The 20,988-nt window shown below is 50.9% G+C and overlaps 1 protein-coding gene across 21 annotated transcripts in view; it reads left to right on the forward strand.

Moving 5' to 3' along the window:
• Positions 1-20,988, forward strand: part of Dysf (dysferlin) — a 205,312-nt gene that overhangs the window by 136,527 nt on the left and 47,797 nt on the right. For 8 of the 21 annotated variants that reach the window (XM_006991530.4, XM_006991534.4, XM_006991537.4 and 5 more), the window contains 4 exons: positions 6,777-6,878; positions 6,972-7,133; positions 9,084-9,249; positions 9,585-9,661. In XM_006991530.4, the coding sequence (XP_006991592.1) occupies positions 6,777-6,878; positions 6,972-7,133; positions 9,084-9,249; positions 9,585-9,661 (507 nt within the window). Of the gene's footprint in view, positions 1-4,419; positions 4,462-6,776; positions 6,879-6,971; positions 7,134-9,083; positions 9,250-9,584; positions 9,662-14,502; positions 14,566-20,988 lie in introns of all 21 variants that reach the window. The other 13 variants (XM_006991528.4, XM_006991531.4, XM_006991536.4 and 10 more) reach the window with 3 other exon arrangements.

Genomic DNA, 20,988 nt, shown 5'->3' on the forward strand with positions numbered 1-20,988 from the left:
AAGGCCGAGCAGGAAAAGGCCATCCATGTCCTCCATCAGGGAGGCAGGGACTCCCTGGGCTGGGTTGAGAGCGGATACCACTTGACATTTTCGGTGCAATTTGGACTTGAAGTGCAGGATCAATCAGGATGTGGGATTGTAGCCCGCCTCCCTTCCCTCACTTCCTTTCACTCCCAGGCAGAGGTGGGGGCCTGCCAGCTGCTGGCCCTCTTCGCGCCTGACAGGCGGCCTCCTGCTTCTGGCGGCCATGCGGAGAGACTGCCGATTTGGAAGGCAGCATAGAACTCTAGCCAAAACCCACAGCCTGTGCTGAAGAGGACCCGGCCTAGGGATGAGTTATGACAGACTCAGAATCCTTCGTGACCGGATGTGTCATATGGAACAGCGAGGGCTCGGACTGAGGGCGAGGATGCGGCTGTGGCCTGGCTGCCATGAAACAACTCAAAACTGCAGCTTGGGGGCCAGACCCTGAAGAGTTGAGCATCAGGGCTGGTCAGGTCCCCTACTGAGGCTTCCTGTGGTCAGCGGGGCCAGAGGACAGTGTTCCCTGGGAGCTTCCTGGATACAGAGAGGGCCAGCCCAGCAGGTTCAAAGGGTTCGAGGCCCAGGGAGGCGACCCATCCTATAAGATGACCTTGTGATGCCCTTTACCCCAGAGGGTGCCAGGGTAACCCTTGGCCCTGAGTTCAGCACACTTCCCCTGACTGAAGGCTGAGTCTCCTGCCAATAACTTGGGGCTTACTCAGTTTTAAGGCTCCCCAGAGGCTGACAGGAGGCTGCTCTGCTCCTGCAGAAAGCCTGCTGACCCGGCAGAGGGTTTTCTGTCTTTTTGTGTGTGGTGGCCCAGCACCTGCTTGTATCGCTGTTAATGTCTCCCAAGCTCCCAATGCAATCCCTGTGCACACCGAAGGTTTTGGAGGCAGTACCTTGGGCTGGAGACACCCTGCTGTATGCTGCTACGGAGGGACAGGGCAGTAGTAACCCAGCCGTGGGAACACTGCTCTGTGGGGCTCCAGGTGGGGGAAGCCAGGCTGCCTTGCTTGCTGGGGGCTTTAGTGTGCAGAGACCTGAGCCCTTGTGGAGAGCGGAGGGTGCCTTTTGATCTTTGTCCTCTCTCTCTCTCCTTTGAGCTTCTTCCCATCCTTCCTGTCTCGTCCTTCCTCTGTGCCCTTCTTGGCCCATCTTCCTTCCCACCTCTTCTGAGCACCCTCCCCCCACCCACCCCTTTTTTGGTCTTGAGAACAAAGGCAGTTCGGGCTGCCAAGAGGAATGAGTTCAAAGAAACTGCAATTTTAGATTTCCTGAGAACTGGCGAGTGTGCGCGTGCAATGCGCATGGGCACGTTGGTGAGAACACGCATGCGCACACATGTGGCAGGCGAGGTCCCAGGGGTTCCTTACTAGTGGGGCTCTTAGAACTGGGGACATGTGTAGAGGAAGACCTTCCCCAGGGCCTGCGGGATTTGACTGTCCAAAGACATGGCTAGCTGTCCCTCTTCGCTTCTGCTCTGAGGTAAAGGATGCCCTGGAAGAGGGCAGCATGTGCTTCTTGGATGCTTGTGCTGCGGGTGTGGTGGTCCAGCTAGTTACCCCAGACTCCTTCCCAGATCTAGGAGGTGGCAAGGGATACAGTTTACCCTAAGACCCACCCCAGGTTTGCTCCTGCACCCCAGCATCCACTAGAAGGAAACATTTGGTGTTTTGCAATCAGGAAAAGGAGCCCAGTGCCCCCCATCCCTTTCCTCCTCCCCCAAGGTCTTAATTTGAAACACTATTTCCCTGGGAAGTGTAATTAGACCAGCATGTTGTTCCTAATGAGCTGGGTGGGGCAGACAGACAATGGAGCCTCCTGCTGCTGCCTGCCTGCCCCCTGCCTGCAGCTCCCCAAGGAACCAAGACACATCCCCCTTGGGTGAGGTGGGGGTCTGGGGGCTGCTGGGGACAGGGCAGGCCAGTGGGCTGCAGAGGCATGTCAACCCCCGCATTGCCCTGGGAAGAAGCATCTGACAAGTGTGCTGTCACCCGGGACCAGGAGCCTTTCTGCGGCTTCAGCTCTGTGCTGGACTGGCCCTGGGGGACATACGGGCTGAGAAGAATCTAAGGGTGGCTTCTACTGTTGGGAGAAGTCCCCCAGTTGTTCCTGGAGATCTGGGGCTGAACTGGCTTGATCAACACCCTGCCCACCTGGTGCCAGCTCTGCTCCAGAGTCAGGGCAGGCACAGGAGTTTGGTTTTATGGCTGTCTCTGACCAGGCTAATAAGGAATTGGCTTGTCCTTGGGGCCTGGAGTGCTCAGTCCCTGTCACCTGTGAGACAGCCAACCAGACCTTGGCTGCCTTTGTAGCCTGCCCCCTGCCTTTCCTGGCAGTATGCTGTCCAGTTTTAATAAGGGTCACAGCACCCATAGTGTCTTGAAGGGACAACTTTGGGCCCCCCTAGGTGGGTTGGACCAGGAGGAAATTGAGGCTTAGGAGCTGGCAATATGGCCCAGGCTCCCCTTTACCTCCTGAGTGAGATGAACAAAGGACTGTTAGGTTCACGGGAACTGTGTGAGGTACATGTGTTCGTGCATGTGCGTATGTACGTGTGTGTGTGTGTGTGTGTTAGTTACATGAGTTATTTGAGTTTAAAAGATGTCAGGGCTAGAAGAAGTTTCTGGAGCGTTTGGAGGAATTGAGGGAGAACTTGACTTAGGCCCTGAAGACTGCCTGCCAGGTCCCAGAAGGAGGCTGGAGCAGCGTGAGCAGGCACAGCCAGCAAGGGCTGAGGAAGGGCCTGGGGTGATGGCAGAGCAGGTGGCAGTGTGGGCAAGGAGAGCCACTTTTTTACTCCCTCTGCCCCCCACCCTTCCCTTACTCCAGCTATCTGTTCACGTCACTGCTTATTATTCAGAATTGCTGCTTAGCTAGGGACAAAGACAGACAGAGAAGGGGCGGAGGATGATTGATGCGTCTTTCAGTGTGACGAAGGTCAGGAGGGGACAAAGGCTATGGGGACCACGGAGACACTGGATGCTTAGGGTACCAAGGAAGAGTTAGATGATATATAGAGTCCAAGTAGGAAGTGGCCAGATGAAGAGGGACAGGCTGTACTTCGGACAGATGGATGGTGAGTGCTGAGTCCCAAGTTTAAATAAAAGACGGTGCCTCCATTTAAGAAGGGTAAGGATTGAGTATATTGAGATTTGGGATCCTGAAGGAAAAGTCACGTGACGAGAGACGTCAGCAGTAGCTGGAAGATGAGGGGTTTGTAAGTGTCTTGAGTGCAGGGTCACTTGAGTGACACGTCCCGACTGCGTGGACTTCGTTAGTTGAGGATGTGTGCAAAAACAGAAGTGAGGAGACCACAGAACGGGCCACTGGGTGTGTGGACAGCAGAAGGAAAACTTGTGGACGGGAGGAAAGAAAGAAGGGAGGGAGAGGGGGAGGGGGAGGGGACGAGTAGCAAGAGACAGGAGAGAGATTTAGGAAAAGGGTCACCAGGGCTTGGTGGCCAATCGGACATAGTGAGGCAGGAAGAAGGAACCAAGGGTGGCACTGGTTGTCTTGGTGGATGTTGGGGCCAGTGTATGAGACGGGGCTTGAAGGGAGCAGGTTTCGGGGGAATGGATTTAAAAAAAAAAAAAAGTAATCATCGACAAGTTAAGTGTGAGAGACCATTAGGATGCTTGGATGAGCAGAGTGGGAAGCTGGTAGGGATGGGGCTAAGGACTTAGGAGGGACACGAGGGACGGAAAGCCTGCGAGGCAAAGAAGACTGGCTCTGCAGGGCTGAGGGAGGAAGGGGCTGAGGTGGCCTGGGAGGCTCATCCTGGAGAGGAAGAGGGAACTGAGTAGGTGGGTGGCTTTGGGAGAGACAGCTGCTGACAAGGGGTGGGAGAGGTGAGAATCCACAAGTGACCTGGGGCTGAATGTTGGCTTGGGAGAGAAGTTTCCAGAGAGGAGGCACTGGGGCAGAAGCAGAGGGCAGAGAGGGGGATGGAGACGGGGGAGGGTTCAGAGAAACTGTGTGATGGATAGAGAACTCTGGGGTGGAGAGGTAGAGACTGAAGGGAAGGGGAAGGACTGAAAGGATGGGGTGAGGTGGAGTCAGGGACCTAGAGAGCACTAAGGACTGGGTACACAGTCACAGCTCTGTGCTGGGGTGTGTGGCACGCAGGACACAGCATTGTCTTGGAGGACAGGGGACCATGATGGTGTCTTGCAGGCTGGGCAGAGAAGGCCATCAAGAGAAGGAACCCCGGGGAACTGGAGCCAACTGGCCTCGGGCCGGAACGTTGTGGGAGGCCTGGGGACAGCGTGGTGGACAGAGGGCGTGCTGGGATGAGAGGGACGTCCTCGTGCCGAGGACGTGGTCCCTGGGTGTTCACTAACCTCTGTCTCTGCTCTTCTTCCTCCTGCCTCCGCCTGCCTGGCTCCACAGCTGTGTACCCCTGCCTTCTTCCTGCAGGGCCTCTTCCAGACGGTACTAGTGCCCGCTTGGGCTGTTTGCCTCCATCCTACTCGGGGAGTGGGCTCCACTGTGGGGAGTCTGGTTCTCAGGTCGTACAGCAGATGTCATCACAGGGCTCTGGGGAGCTAGAAGGGAAGGTGGCCCACAGACAGCCCACAGCTAGCTGGTGGGTCTTCTTTGGTGAAGAGGGTGGCGGGGTGAGGAACATTGTTCTTTGGCCTCCTCACTCGGCAAAGCTTGGAGCCTAACCCTTCCTGTTGCCACCCCTCGCCCCCATTCCCTTTGGTCCCACAGTGGGCTGGGCATCGGGCACAAGAGGTTAGGAATATGCCACAAAGCTAGGCCCTTAAAATAGGCCACCCCTGCTGTATAGTCACCTGCAGCTGGTGGCAGGTGTCGGAGTGTGGCCCCAGGTTCTGTTAGCAGCCCGGCTTCTCGGGTGGTTGCACAGGCTGTCTGGGTGCGCCTGTCCTAGGCTCTGTGGTGGGCACAGCTCTCCTGCAGGTGTGCACTGAGGCTGCTCTTGTCTGTCACACACCCTATATCATGTCACCTACTGCCGCCTAGGAGGAAGCCAGGCAGTTTCTACCTTTGTCCCGGTGACTGAAGGGTAGTTATAAAGCCAATGTTGTTCTGAGAGATGTTTCTGACTGCCCAGCTCTCCTCAAGTGACCCCTAGGAGAGCGATCTGAACACCAGCGCTAATGGCCATGGCGCCGACAACAATGGCGTCCATAATTACAGTCACATCATTCATTAAGTGCCTTCTGGTGCCAGATGCTCCTCTTGTTCATCTTCTCCTTTACTTCTCAGAGTGACTTTGTTCAGCGTCTTGTTATTCTTTCTTTATGAGGACACTGAGTCACTGGTGCTGAGTAATCTGCCCAGGGCCACACAGCGAGGAAGCAAGAGAGCTGGCATCAGAGTCCAGGGCTGTCTGGTCCTGAACCTGAGGTCCTTACGGCCATGGGTCAGGGTGGTGTGGCATCATCAGAGGGCCACTGGGCAGGAGGTGGCTGGAGTTGCTATGAAATTTGATGTAGGCAGGAGGAAGCTGCCCTTGTCACCCATGTTAGCAATTATCTGTCAATATACTGTCCTTTCCGAAGAAAGACTGCTGGAGAGTAAGTCAGGTGATCACAATGCTTACTGAAGCGCAGCCCGTTTGGTACTAGTTAATCTTTGTAACATCAAGACGTCTATGTATGGATGATGTGCTGTGTGACGGTGTATCCAAGGAGGTTCAATTTCTAGTGTAACCCGTGTTTGTGTTTATTACAAAGGTTTCCCACTAGGTGGCAGTGAAGCGTCTTGACCTAATAAACTTGTAAAATATAATTTCCTGACATGGAGTCAAAAGATTCCCCCGGTAGTTCTAGTGAGCGTTTGCCTGCTGCAGACACTCTTCAAGGTGTACGGCACGCAGCTCCCATGCTAGAGACTGGCTAGAGACTAACTTCCGCTAACTAGACCACACAAAGGGGCTGAGTGACAGGAAGGTGAGATGACCTTTCTAGTCTCGTGGATGGTAGAGCTAGGGTTCACACCTGCAGCTGCCATGCTGGGAGCCCATTACCTGAGATCACACCTCTCTTACTGCCTTCCCCTGCTTAACACAAGGCTCTTAGTGTTTCCTGCCCAACTCCCTTGGGAGCCCCCTGAGCAGTCCAGCATCACCACATGCGTCACTCATCTCTGGTCCGTGCTGGTGAGGGAGCCTCCTCTGGAGCGCCGCTGATGGTGGCCTTATATCCCTTGTCTTATAAGGACAGGGGCCACACATCCCTGTGTCTCATTTACCATTGCTCTGTTCTTCCTGGCTCCCTATGAGCATGTTCTCTTCTTGCTGATGTGAATATGGGGTTAGGGGTTGGAGGGTGTCTGGCTGGAAACCAGGGTGTGTCTCAGCTGGTGGTCAGGAGAGCAAGCATGGAAGGAAGCGACTGAGAGACGGAAGTAGGTGGGCCAGGACGGAGCAGGAGGGTGTGCATGCTCATGTCAGCATCTGAGTGCGTTCATATGTGAGCACACATGTATGTGCTGTAGAGAGGGAGACCTGGCTGTCTCACCGGCGCTCTGTGTTGTGGGAGGACAGCTTGGCCTTGTGCGAAGATGTGTGCATTCTGATCCTGGACAGCACAGTGCCCAGCTGAGGCTGATCCAGCACCCTCATTTTTACTGCCTGTTAGGCCACCTCGAGCTTCGTCCTTCTCCAGTCCTACGTCTCCCAATGCATGCCATTGCCTTCTGCCTTCCTGTCCTCTCTAGTCCCACTGCCCTGGCCTTGCCCCCATGGTGGTCTCTTTCCTGCTTTGCTGTCCCTGCAGACGGAGGACACAGACTTGCCTTACCCACCACCCCAGAGGGAGGCCAACATCTACATGGTGCCCCAGAACATCAAGCCAGCTCTCCAGCGCACAGCCATCGAGGTGAGCCTGGCTGTCGGACAAGGGCTGCTGGCCTGGCCTCCCCGCTTCCTGCTCCAGCCCTGCTCAGCTGCTCTCCCCTTTCTCTGTCCCCAGATCCTGGCCTGGGGCCTGAGGAACATGAAGAGCTATCAGATGGCCAGCATCTCTTCCCCTAGCCTCGTGGTGGAGTGTGGGGGCCAGACAGTGCAGTCCTGTGTCATCAGAAACCTTCGGAAGAACCCTAACTTTGATGTCTGCACCCTGTTCATGGAAGTGGTGAGCTCTCCCTCCCCACTGTTCCCTTCCATAACCCTGAGCGACTTCCTGATCCCAGCAACCCTGGGGTTCAGCTCCAGTTCTCAGAAAGGCCCAGCTGTGTGTGTGTGTGTGTGTGTGTGTGTGTGTGTGTGTGTGTGTGTGTGTGTGTGTGTATCCTATCACCTCCAGAGCTTCTGTGAAAACAGGAATTACTTCTTGTCTGACTGACGGTTTTTGTCCTGTGTGTGGCACACATGGCTACTGCCCCCTCCTGCCTGATCCCAGGTCAGCAGAAGCCTCAGGAGCCATTCAATCCATTCTTGTAGGGAAGGCTTGCATGGCCATGGCCTCTTCCCAGGGACCCCCCAGGGCTGACCTTCAGACATTCCCCCCCATTTTCCCTGGTTCTATTTTAGCTTGAGCCTTGCAAAGAAACCTTGCACCTCCAGTCCCTGCTCCCCAGTTCTGGTTCCTCAGTCCCCCGTTCCCAGGCCATTGGGCCCTCAGCTGTCAGCCCCAGCTTAGTCCTCAGTTCCCTGTTCCTTAGCCCCAAACTTTCAGACCCTGGCCTCTAACTTCCAGCTCTCAGGCCCTAGCCCTTGGCTCCCTAATTCTCAGCTTTCAGGCCCTGGCTCTCCAGACCCTGGTTCCCAACTCTTCAGTCTTGGGTCTCTAACAATCAACTTTTAGTCCCCAGCCCTTGGCTTTCCAGCCTTTGATACCCCAGCCCCTGATCTCCATTCATCAGCTCCCAGCCCCTGCCTTGAGTCCTCTACCTCCATTTCTCCAGCCCCTGATGCCCATTCATCAGCTCCCAGCCCCTGCCTTGAGTCCTCCACCTCCATTTCTCCAGCCTCTGATCTCTCAGTGTTCATCCCCAAGTCCTCAGTGCCCCAGCCCCTGAGTCTTTAGTCTTGACTCCCACTTCACAGCCCTAGCTCCCAACCCTGCCTGTCAGCTACCATATCCTCAGCTCCCAGCCTCCAACCTTCAACCCTGGCTCTCAGAATCTGTAGCTTCAGCTCTCAGCATCCCAAGCCCCTGACCCACTGGCTCTCAGCCCCATAGCCCTCAAACCTGACCCCACATTGTGGTCCTAGTCCGTGGTCTCCCAACCCCTGTCCTCATTGGCCTCCTAGCTTCTGATCTCTCAGCCCCTAGCTCCCACCCCCATCCCTACAGATCTTAGCCCCAGTTCCCGCTCCCTGCCCCCTCCCCACAGTCCTCTGCCATTGGTTCTTAAATCCCAATCCCTGGCCTTCCACTCTTCAGATTTCTAGTCCTTAGAATCAACCCCCAGCCCTGAGCCCTGAACCCTGAGTCTCCCACCCTTCATCCCTCCATTCCTCAGCCCCCAGGCCTCCCCAGCTCCCCGGGCTGCCTGGGCCCAGTGGCCAATGTAAGTCAAGTCTGAGAAAAGGAAAACAGTTTGCAAGATGAAAGCACGATAGAAATTCCAGGCCCAGTGGCTGTCGACAGGAGCCTTCTCTTGGCTCAGCCAAGACGCCACTGAAGGAGTGCATATAAATTATTTCAAGTTGTGTTCAAAGTGCTTTTGGGGTTGGGGGGAGAAGAATCTGGGTCTACAAGCCAACTCCTGAGTATCCACTTGGGGGGGACTGTCTGTAAGAAATGTCGAGCTGCAGCCCAACTCCCCCTTACCCCCCAGGCAGTGCAGGTTCAGAGAAAATAGACTTGCTCAGAGTTCAGGCTGACCTGGGTGTGCTTGGAGGTAAAGCTGTGGGAAAGCCAGCCTCCACACGCAGCAGCCAAGGAGAGACAGAAAGGGGTGTGGCCTCTGTCCCACTGGCTAGCACTGGCTGCTGGCCACCATGTTGGATTTGGGGCTCTTGGGGACTCAGAGTTACTCTTTGTCCCTTGGTCCTGCCTGTGAGTGCTCTCCCTCACTCCTTCCCCAGAAATGGACTGAAGCCCATGTTTAGAGCGTCTCTCTTCCTCTCTCTCCAGATGTTGCCCCGAGAGGACCTCTACTGTCCCCCGATTGTGGTCAAGGTCATTGATAATCGTCAGTTTGGCCGCCGGCCAGTAGTGGGCCAGTGCACCATTCGCTCCCTGGAGAAGTTCCTGTGTGACCCATACTCAGCAGAAAGTCCTTCCCCACAGGGCGGCCCAGGTAAAGAGGGAGAGGTGGCCTTTGCTTAGCTGGCCCAGAGGTGTGTGTGGGGGGTGTCTTTCCTTCCTCAGGTTGGCACATCGGGAGCAAGTGAGCCTACTTGTGGGTGGGAAGCATGGTTCAAAATAGGGGTGGCTGGCGGTGGGGGAAGAGCCCAGGGGGAGGCGCAGAGGGAGAGGAATAGGAGGTGGAAAATGGGGGAAGATGGGGGATAGATTCGGGAAAAGGAAGGGCCGGGGGCAGAGAGAAAAAGAGTGTGAGGGGTGGTGAGACTGGGGGTCTGGTGACAGTCCCTTGGATGAGTCCTCATAGGAGTGGACCTGCTCTCCCTGCAGATGATGTGAGCCTTCTCAGCCCTGGGGAGGATGTGCTTATCGACATCGATGACAAGGAGCCTCTCATCCCTGTCCAGGTGGGTTAAGGAAAGTGGCAGCTCCCTCCCGCCCCACCCCCAAGGAGCTGGCCTTAATTTCCCCACCCTGTACTCCTCATCTCTAGCTCCTCCCCTGCCCTTCCCTATCACATAGCCATTATACCCAGCCCTCTACACCCTGGTGGCTGGGCGCTGCCTGATGGACGGGCCTGAGCAGGGGCTTTCAGTCTGGTTGGAGAAGGGGTGTGTAGTCCTTAGGGTAAGATCTAAACTTTCTTTTTCTGGAAGCATGTGGGGAAAATGGAACATCTCCCTTGGGGCTGCACTGAAGGCTTTCTGTCTGAGATCCCTCAGTGAGAAGGAGGTGGGAGGGAGTGTCTCTTCTTTGAGGGAAGATGGTTCTGGGATCTCATGCTCGGCAGCTCCGTGGATGTAACTTAGAGAGAGCAGGCTGTGTTTAGGACTGTGTATATCTTGCTTATCCCCCACCTCCAGGACCAGGAGGAGAGGATTTGGGGGAAAGTTGTTGCAACCTGCTGCAGTCAATGGTTCTTTTGCCGGAATTCTGCAACCTAGGGCCTGCTGATGACCACAGGACATGTCAAGGCGTGTGGCAGGAAGCCTATGACGTATTTTACCCAAGGGAGCACTGTTCCTACCTTGGGCCCTGGATGGGCTCTGCATCCCATCCAGGACTTGCCCCAAGAGAGGTGGAGAAAGCCCTACTGTGAACAATAGCCTGAACTGGCTCAGACTGCCACCCTCCTCTGTGGCTGTGCATGCTGTTGCTCACACGCCTGATGCCTTCAGTGCTCCTAAAACTTCAGGCTGCCTGAGGCAGAGCCTCCTAGCCTGTTTGATGGCATCCTCTCCTCAGGCTGCAGTGAATAGATGGGTGTGTGTGTGACAATGGCTGGATAGATGGATGGATTAACAAGTGACACTCAGCTAGGCTCTGCACTCTTCAAACCACTCATTAAATCTTAGCTTTGCATACGAGAACAACCTGAGTGCTGAGATGGCCCCAAGATCCTTAGAGCTCAGTTCTGACGTGGTCCCTGGAAATACTGAGTGCCATTTTCTGCCACTTTCTCAATCTCCCATCTTCCTGCCACTTCCACGGGAGCACCTCCAGTGTTTGCTCCTGGAGCCATGATGCAGCTGCAGAGGCTGGACGTATAGCTCTACAGTTTCACCAGTGCTAAGAAGGTGTCAGAAGCCCCAAGCCCTCATCCCTCAGCCTGTAGCACTCACCAGGGCTCTGCCCTGCTAGCCTGTCTGCTGAGACAACCTTTGCCTTTGTTCTCTTGCTCAGTTCATTATTTGAGACTCAACTTAGGAATGCTCACCACATCTCTGGCAGGATCTTGGCCACTGCGTCAGCTCTGGGTCCTGCATGTCTCTTTGAGTCTCAGCATCTTCTCTGGACTAAATGCATGACAGCAACCAGGCTGCCTTCCTTTTATGTCCCCAATGTCCAGCACAGGGCCTGGTTTAGAGGAGATGTTCAATGAGAATCTGTCTGTTTGGCCAATGGGTAGCTGAATGAATGGATAGATGGATGGGTAGATGGATGGATGGGTAGATGGATGGATGGATGGATGAATAGGTGGCTAGAGAGTAGACAGATGGATGGCTAGATGGGTGAATAAATTAATGGATAGATGAGAGGATGGGAGGATGGATGGGTGAATAGGCAGATGGATGAACAGATGGGTGGGTAGATGGGTGGGTGGATGAGTGGATGGACATATGGATGGATGGATGGATGAGTGGATGCATGGATAGGTAAGTTGATGGGTGGTTGGGTGGATGGATGGAGAGGTAGATGAATTGGTGAACAGATGGATGGATAGACAGGTAGATGCATAGATGGGTGAACAGATGGATAAATGGGTAGATGGATGGGTTTATGTATGTATGTATACATGTATGTATGTATGTATGTTTGTATGTATGCATGTATGTATAAATGCATGGAAGAATAAACAGATAATTCGCCCATTGTCTGCATGGGTCTGAGGAAGAATGTTTCCTAGCAGGGAAACCTGAATGGAAATTTGAGATGGCTCTACAGTGATGTCAGTACAAGTTTATATTTTGTCTTCCTCGTGGATGGGTATTTGTAGCTAAGTGAGTCCCAAGCCCTGGCTTCCCCCGCCCCCCCCAGCTCCTATTTCCTGCCCCCTTCACAGGCCTGTCTGAGTTACAACTATAGTACATGGCTTCCCGGCAGGACCACTGCTCTCTGTGTGCGACCTTCAGTGTCCACAAGCTTAGGTGACGAGGGACTGTTTGGGCCCTGCTGGCTACTGGCACAGCCAGAGGTAGACAGTGAGGAGCCCAGGCTGGACAGACGCCTGGCCCTGACATGAGGGGCCCAGGGCTGGGCCTGAGCAAGATTCAGAGCCAGAGCTAGGCCTGTGCTCCATGTCAACACATGGCCACTCTGACTGGAGCAGTGGGCAGAGAGGTGTGTGGCTGGGAGCTGGGCTGCTGGAGGAGTGCCACACAGCAAGGCTGGCCTTGCCTAGGTTGGGAGATGGCAGGGGAACATGAAGAAGAGGATGACAAGAGGAAGAAGATGAGAAAAAGGGACCAGCTTGCTTTGATGGGAGAGGCCTGGGCCCTATTCTTATTGAATATACCATCTGGCAGGAACATACCATCTTGGGGAGGTGATAGGTGTGTTTACATAGCAAAGTGTTTTTTTTTTTCTTGTGTGTGTGTGTGTGTGTGTGTGTGTGTGTGTGTGTGTGTGTGTTCTGTGTAGGTTTCAGACTGGTTGTTGAGGTGTATGTGTGTGTGTATGTGTGTGTGTGTGTGTGTGTGTGTGTGTGTGTGTGTTCTGTGTAGGTTTCAGACTGGTTGTTGAGGTGTATGTGTGTGTGTGTGTGTGTGTGTGTGTGTAGTAAGGTGGTATGTGTATATGTGTGTGCACTAAGGTAGTGTATATGTGATAAGATGATGTGTAGTAAGGTTGTGTGTGTGTGTGTGTGTGTGCATGTGCTGTGGTAGTATATATGCGGTAAGGTGGTATATACATGTGATAAGGTAATGTGTGTGGTAAAGCATGCATGTGGTTAGGTAGTATGTATGTACATGTGGTAAGGTTGGTTGGTATGTGTGTGGTGAAGTGGTGTATACATGTGGTAAGGTGGTGTGTGTGTATGTGGTAAGGTAGTATGCATGTTTATTGTAGGTATGAGTGGTAGAAGTGTGTGTGTGTGTGTGTGTGTGTGTGTGTGTGTGTGTGTGGTGAGGTGTGTGTATGTGATAAGGCACTATGCATGCACATGTGTGCGGGATGTGTATTCCTGAAGACACGGTTGGCAGGTGGCATGGAGAAGCCCTGACAACGTGATGGGGACCTTCTCACTCACGGTGGGCTGGGGTGTGGGCAGCTCTCAGGCTCAGGCTAATTTGGAGCTCACTGCTCCACTTATAGCCTCGAGGCTGCCATGAAGGTGGAAACACGGCCCCAGAATTAGAGCAGCAAATTATGGCCCCGGCCCGAAGGGGAGTGTGTAATTTCTGCAGCTGCACGGAGCTTGGCACTATGTTTAGCTGTGTGTGTTCCTTTGGCTCTGATGACCTGCATGTACCCCTCTCACCTTCTTTAAAAAGGAACACTTTCAAAATAGCAGTGAGGCCGCTGAGGGGTCAGAGCAAGAAGGGGGGGGACAGAGGCGTCTTTGGCCATCTGGGGGCTGCTGGAGAAACTCACCGTCTATTCTGGAAGGTCCTACTGTACCCGATATTGGCCAGCAGCCCTGGCTGGTTGCCATTTAATCTGCCTTCCTTCCCGGACTTGGGCTCTGGAGCTCCTCGGTGATGCTTCCTATACAGAGGAGAGGGCAGGGAGTCAAAACCCCACTCCGGTCTCAATGGGGGTCTCTCCTCACTTCTGCCCTACACCCGACCTCTCTTCTTGCACAGGAAGGGAGCCTGGCCTGGGCTTCCCTTTTCCAGGATCCTCTTGGCGCCTCTGAATCATTGAAGATGGAGGCTGGTGCTGGTGGCTGTGGGTCCCCACTGGCCCCGGCTTCTCCAGCCTCGCCCCCCATTTCCCCTGTTGCAGAGTCTGTTTTCTGTCCCCACCCCCAGATCTGCTGTTTCCTTCTTCCTCTGCCCCTCTCTCCTGCTTTGTCCACCCTTTTTAGGCTGTTCACCCACCTGAGCCCTAACCTCTCCCCCTGGCCCCTTGCCTTGGCCTCCAAGCATGTCTGAGGCTCTCCTCTGAGACATCGGGTTACAGTCCTAGAGATACCAACTGAGGGCTTGTGGTGGGAAGTCATTTCCAGGGCAGTCAGCAGGGATGTACTGTAAGACTCCTTCAGCCTCCTTCCTATAGGCCTGGAGAGCCGTGTGGTCCCCAGCTCCCGGAGGATGGAAGCTGAGGATCTTGACCGTGCTTGGCCACTCCACCCAGCAGGTCTGGGTATGTTAGTGACAGAAGGAGCAGATGGTGGGGACCGGAAATGTCTCTGGAGCAGGCAGGTTTTAGAAAGGCAGGGAGAGTGGCTGAGTAGGTGGCACCTGATCAGGGGCAGCAAAGGCAAGTAGATTGCAGCCGAAGAGCAAACTAGCCTGGCGAGGTCTTCGTCACGTTTAGACTGACTCGCCTCTCCTTGTCACTCTGGGTCATTGTGGTTCAGGGAGGTCACGGAGCTATCCAAGGTGACGTCAATGGTTGGGTCATGGAGCTGGGCTTGTCCAACTGAGGACAGCAAAGTCTTCACACAGTTGGTGCAGAGGGTTCCTGGAGGGGAAGGGGGTGGGGAGAGCCCTACTCCCTCAGAGCTGGCCATCCTTCCCTGTCACAGGTCCTCAAATCTTGCCCTCAAATCCTGTCACTAACTGACGTGTTTAATTTGTAGCTCGCAGATGGGCTCTCAAGCTTGGCCCCCACTAACCTGAGGTCTTCTCCGTCCAGTCCTCATGTAGGTATTGTTCATTATTTGTTGGCTCCATTTTCCTTGCACAGATCGGGGATAAGGAGGAGAGGAGGCATTCCTGAGCATGGCATAAGCATGGAGGGGCGGGGGGAAGGCCCTGGGTGTAGTTCCTAAATCTCTGCCTCTGATCAATGTCCTGCTCCTCCTGAGCCTTACTTCAGTCCTGGTTACCCAGGTGGGCTGGGCTTCCATGTGGTTGTGAGGGCCAGAGGAAGCAGGCATGTCCCTAGCTTCAATTCTGCCCTTGGGGACTTCTTCAGATGGCAGCTGCTAGCCTTCCTTGTTACTCCCAACACGAGTGTGTGTGTGTGTGTGTGTGTGTGTGTGTGTGTGTGTGTGTGTGTGTGTGTGTGCCTGAGGACTCCTGGTGGGTCCTGGTGTATCCTGAGATCCAAGTGGTTGGGCCAATGGCAGCACTGTGGTGCCCATCCGGGCTACTTTCTTTCTGCCTCTGCTGATCTGCAAGGTCCAGGCTTCTTTCTGAATTATCTTTTGTGGGAAATACAGAAAACACAGAGTGAAGGGCAGAGGAAAAGCTATCCACGTCTCCATTTGCTGCTAAGACTGTTTAGACATGCCTGTGTTTTTAGGTCTCTTTTATGTACTTGTTTATACTTTGAGTTTTACAATGTTAGAATCATATTGCATTTTCTTATAATCTGCATTAAAGAGCTTAAAAACTCAGTGTGACTGCTCTCCCACTCTCTATTCTATGTTTTAAAGATGGCCGAATGGCACCTGGGCCCTCTGGAAGTGCTCACTGCTCATCGCTGGACACTTGATTTGTTAATCCTCCTCACTGCTGTCTCCTTACATCCCGAGAAAGCTTAGTTTACTATCTGTAGGTCAGGTCATTTAATTTATTCCTAGGCATTTTGTAGCCTTTATTACTATTCTCAGTGGAATATCTTTCTTTTTTGTGACTATAATTCTTGCTAGGAAATCCCCCTCAATTCCCCTCCCCCTTCCTCTCCTGTCTTCTCTTCTGTTGCAGGAATTAAGCCCAGGACCCTCTGCATGCTAGGCAAGTGCTATAACCCCGAGCTACGCCCCAGCTCCCGAAACACTGCTTTTGTATACTTACATTGCGACTATCTCTTTATTAAGCCCTTTCCTCAGTCCTTATTGATTGAAGAAAATTTCTAGATGGCTAAGACTGTTCAAACAAGGCTGGCTTTATTCCTCAAAGCTGTGCCTTTATTATTCCCATTTCAGAATAATATTTGACAGTAGAGCTGGCACTGAGCAAAGTTATTTGGCCACTAATTTATGAGAACAGCTCTGTTATTATGAGAACGGTTTCTGTTAGTTATGGTAACAACTACCTGTTTCAGATCGTCTTGGCTTTGTCAAGATTTGGTCTTTTATTGTCAGTCTTCTAATAGCTTAAACTTGGGACGAGGCCTGGGGAGGTGGCTCAGTGGATAAGAGAGAGTGCTTGCTGCACAAGCCTGAGGACCCCAGTTCAAATCCTCAGCATCCTCATAAAGAGCCAGGCGTGGCCACATGTGCCTATAACCCATAAGGGGGGTGTGTCGAGCAGAGACAAGAGGATTCCCCAGGGCTGGTTGGTGGCCAGCTTAGCTCCAGCTTCAGTGAGAGATCCCATGTCAAGGGAATAGGGTAGAGGGTGGTAGAGCAGGACACTTGTTGTCTTTCTTCAGCCTCCACATGAGTACATGGGCTTGTATACATGTGTGCATCCCTTCCCCCGCAACACACAAAGGAAAAATAAGTGTTCTGTCTTATCCATATCATTTGGTATTTATGAAGATGATACTTTTCTTTACATTATTCTGGTAATAGAAAGCACAACGGCCCCCATGTTCATGGGGTAAACCCAAGCCTTGCTGTCTGTCAAGGACGCCTAGCTGACTCAGGCTGAAATCCTCTTTCCCCAGACAAACGGGTGGTCAGCTGGCTGCTGGGACAGGTTGGGTAGACTGGATCATGAAGCTCCTGCTATTGAACACTGACATGCAGGCTCCCCCTCCCCACACTGAGCATGCTCATCTCCCAGTCATTTGCCACAAGCCAAGCTCTCTTTGGCTCTGACTGTGCTGAACAGAGGGCTGTTATCCTTTCATTTAAAACCCCGGCCAACATGTAATGTCTGTGATTTTTAGCCTTTAGTTTACTAATGTTTGAGAAGACTGTAATGATGCTACAAAAACTTTGGAGTGTGGAGTTCTTTGAAAATTTAAGATCTGTCTGCCATTTTGTTTGTATTTTTTAAAAAAGCCGAAAGCATTCAAATTCAAATGTTATAGATTTTTTTGGTCATATTTGTGTCATTACATTGTTAGTGCAGCTGGCATGGAGAGGTTGGAAGCAGACACAGTTGACCGTGGTCACAAGCACAGCTGACCGTGGTCACAAACAGAGCTGGCTTGCCGGGAGCTGCAGAAGGTATGCCAGAGCAGCCGCAGGCCTTCAGCTGGCCCTGGCCTTTATGTGGCAGACTGTGGAGGGTGTCTCTCCATGCCGGACAAGAGAAAATCTCTCATGTACCTTGGAGTTAGACTTGCTGCTATTTATTTAGGATTTCTGCACCTTTGCTAGTGTTGCTTGGGATATGTCTTAATTCAGCTTTGATGCCAGAGTTATACCAGCCCCCGACACCTGCCGCTACTGCCTCTGCCCTGCAGCAGTCACTGAGGCTGAGGATTGACTTTTTTAAGTCTCTCTCTCCCCTCTCCCTCTCTCTCTGTGTTTATATTATAGGCAAGATCTGCATATGAAGGAGAACACGCAGGTTTTTCTCATTCTGAGCTTGAATCACCTCACTCACTTAATGCCATACTTTCCAGATTCATCCATTTTCCTGAAAGTGATTTTATTCTTCTTTGTAGCCAAATAAAACTCCATCCTGTAGATATGCCACATTTTCATGACCTTCTTGTCCTTTAGTGGTGCATTTCTCAGTTAGTTGCTATTCATATGTAAATGAAATCAGCCCTTATACATGCTGGTCTTATTTTCAGAAACTTCTGTAAGATTCTTATTAATGCTCCTGACTCAAGTGTTCTGAGTTTTAGTCAGTTATATAATTTGTATATATTTTTTTGTGTGTTTTTTATCTTTATCGTTTCCTTTTCCTGCTTTATTGCACCGACTAGGACCTCTAGATGTTTTATGTATTGATTATCGAAAGTATTCTTTTCTGATCCTGTTTTTTCTTAAATGAATAATTTTGCCTCACAAAGGAATATGAAATGTATGAGCGGAATGATGACGAGATACTTAATGTTCATTATCAGGAATGCTGCTTTACTGAATGCTATTCATGTAGCTGTTGAAATGGTCATGTGATTTTTCTCCTTTGTCCTGTTCCTGTGAAGTATTTTCACTTTATGCTCCTTTTCTTGCAGTTCTGAAGCAGCTTCACATGTCAGAAACATGGCACCCTGGCCTCGGCCTAGTTTCTTTTTTCTGTGTTGCCAGATTCCATCTGCAGAGATTTAGTTCTGTCTGTCTTGGTTTCTTTCTTTTTTTTTTTTTTCGTGTGTAGCCCTGGTTGTCCTGGAACTCACAGAGCTCTGCCTGCTTCTGCTTCCCAAGTGCTGGGATTAAAGGCATGTGCATGGCCCCAGGATTTCTTTTTGCCTCAGTTTTGGTGATTGCTGACTGCTTGAGATGTCTTTCTTAATGCCATTCAGGCTGTAGTGTCTAGGTAACAGTCATCTTGTAAGGAGCTTGGGTGAGAATGGACTTTCTCTGGTCTCCAAGAAGACAGAATAAGCCTGGCATCATCTTGCCTGTGTTTGGCAAACTCACTTGTAAAGCTGTCTAGACTTAGCATTCTTCTTGGGATATTTTAAACTGCTGTTGTAATTGTAAGAATCTTTATAAGACCTCTGAGATTTTCGGCTTCTAGGTGAGTCACTTTTGGTGATTTATGTTTTATAGGAATGTATCCATTTCCTCCCCAAATATTGGCATAGCATTTTTTTTGTAATGCCCTCTCAATTTTTCTAATTTTTCTTCTCCATCAAGCCATGTCACCTTTATTCCCAGGATTTTATTTTATTATTCTTGTCACTTGTTATCAGATTATTTTAATCATTTTCAAAGAATCAATTTTTGAGTTGATCTTTCATTTTGTTTTCTTATTTCCTAGCTGATTAATATTTTTATTATTTCCTTCCTCCTATTTGGGGTGTTTATTATATTTTTAACCTCTATGTAAACATTGAAGGCTATAAAGTTCCCTGTTAAGTATTGTGTTATGCTTCCCACAGGACTTGGCAAGCAGTATTTTTGCCATTTTTCTGTTCTGAATATTTTCTTATTTCTGTTATTTCATTTTGACACCTGAGTTGTCTGAAAACATTTTGGAAGTTCCTAAATTATGTTTCAATTTATCTTTCTGTTGTTGTTGGTACTGGCTCAGCTTAGCTTTACTGTGGCCCGGAGGATGAGTCTGTGTGTAATAATACTCAGGAATGACCTTTATGGCCTAGGAAAAGGTCCATTTTTAATGACCTGTTTGTGTAAGCCTGAAGAATGTGTGTTCTTCAAATGTGTTTTACAGGCTATACACCCACTTAGGACACTTTGTTAATGTGTTATCAAAACTTGGGTTCTTTTGTTTTGTTTAATTTTGAAAAACTATGTGTGTAAGTCTGTGTGTGGGTATGTACACATAAGTGTAGGTGCCTGTGGTAGGTGCCTGTGGAGGCCAGAAGAGGGCGTCGGATCTCCAGAAGCTGTAATTACAGGTGGTTCTGAGCCATCTGACATGGGTGCTGGGAATTTAACTTGGATTACAAGAGCAATTTGTTCTCTCTCTCTCTCTCTCTCTCTCTCTCTCTCTCTCTCTCTCTCTCTCTCTCTCCACACACACACACACACACACACACACACACACACACACACACACACACACACACACACACGTATAGTTTACTGTACTCAGTACACAGGGCTACATCCCTGGCTGGCCTGGAACTTGCTGAGTAGACCAGGTTGGCTTCAAACTCACACTCAACTGGCCCTGCCTCCTGAGGCCTGGGATTAAAGACATGTGTCACTCCACCTGGATTCTCTAGTCTTTAAAAACTCATCTTCCTGCCAGTTTTTACCGATTATTTGATTTTTCCCACCTTACTTCGTGTTTCTATCAGCTTATCTTTTTATATCTCTCTCTCCCTTCTTCTCTCCCTCCATTCACTCGTCCCTTTCTCCCCTGGTATTGGGGACTGAATTCAGGGCCCTGAACATGCCAAGCCAGCACCCTGCCAATGAATTACACCTCCTGAACTCTCTCGTTTCTAAGATCTAAGAATCCGCCCTCCCTTCTCTTCCCCTCTCACTTGTCCTGTCAAGCTGTGTGAGTGACTAGTGCGGAGTTCTTCTGTGTGTTTGGGACAGTCTCTCACTAGGTGACCCAGGCTGGCCCTCACTTGAGGTCTTTCTGTCACAGCCTCCTGAATCAAAGGATTATAAGTGTGCCACACACCAACCTCATTTAATCTTTTGTTTTGTTTTGTTTCGTTTTTTTGAGGCAGGGTTTCTTTTAGTTGCCCTGGCTGTCCTGGAACCCCCTCTGTAGACCAAGCTGACCTCAAACTCAGAGATCCGCCTGCCTCTGCCTCCCGAGTGCTGGGATTAAAGGCATGTGCCACGACTGCCCTGTCTTATTTAATCTTGACCTGCATCTTTGACTTAGCAAAGTCTAAATTAATTCACATCTATAGCTTCTTCCAGGATATGATTAAGAACTGAATGCTCTCCAAATACTTTCACACTTTTGTTGGACATTTCAGTCTCATCTTGTAAGTCACATTTGAGCCTGTTTTTATTTTTTTAAGTAATCAGTTTTCTTTTTAGCTATGTTCAAATTTACTATTCTTTTTGTGTAGTAGCCTCCTTCCTTTTATTTTACTTTTTATTTAAGTAGAATCTATTGAAATTCTTATGTGGGAATCAGTTTATTTTAGGCTTTTCTGCTTTTTAATTGTTTGAAAATAACTTTTTTTTTCACCCTGTTTTGAGGACTCCAGTTTCACTGAAGTTATTTCTGTCAACAATGCCTCTCTCTTTTATTTTTGTCAGAGCTGAGGACTGAACCCAGGGCCTTGCGCTTGTTAGGCAAGCGCTCTACCACTGAGCTAAATCCCCAACCCCAACAGTGCCTCTCTCTGAAGACTTTCATTGGTTTTAGGTGGTTTCTCAATCGTCATCTCTTCAAACTTTATCTAGTCCCTGTGCTTCCGACCATTCCATCTAAAGCTCGGAGGAGACACACCGTGGACCATCTCAATCCTCCGTGCCAACTAAATGTGCATGTTACATTTGATACTTTATCTGTGGCTTCTGCATCCCCAGATGTAAACAGCATGGATTGAAAATATTTGAAAAATGATTGTGCCCATGGCAAACACACACAGTCACTCAATGCAGTTA

The sequence above is a fragment of the Peromyscus maniculatus genome, chromosome 3 (genome assembly GCF_049852395.1).
Source record: "Peromyscus maniculatus bairdii isolate BWxNUB_F1_BW_parent chromosome 3, HU_Pman_BW_mat_3.1, whole genome shotgun sequence".
Lineage (NCBI taxonomy): Eukaryota > Metazoa > Chordata > Mammalia > Rodentia > Cricetidae > Peromyscus > Peromyscus maniculatus.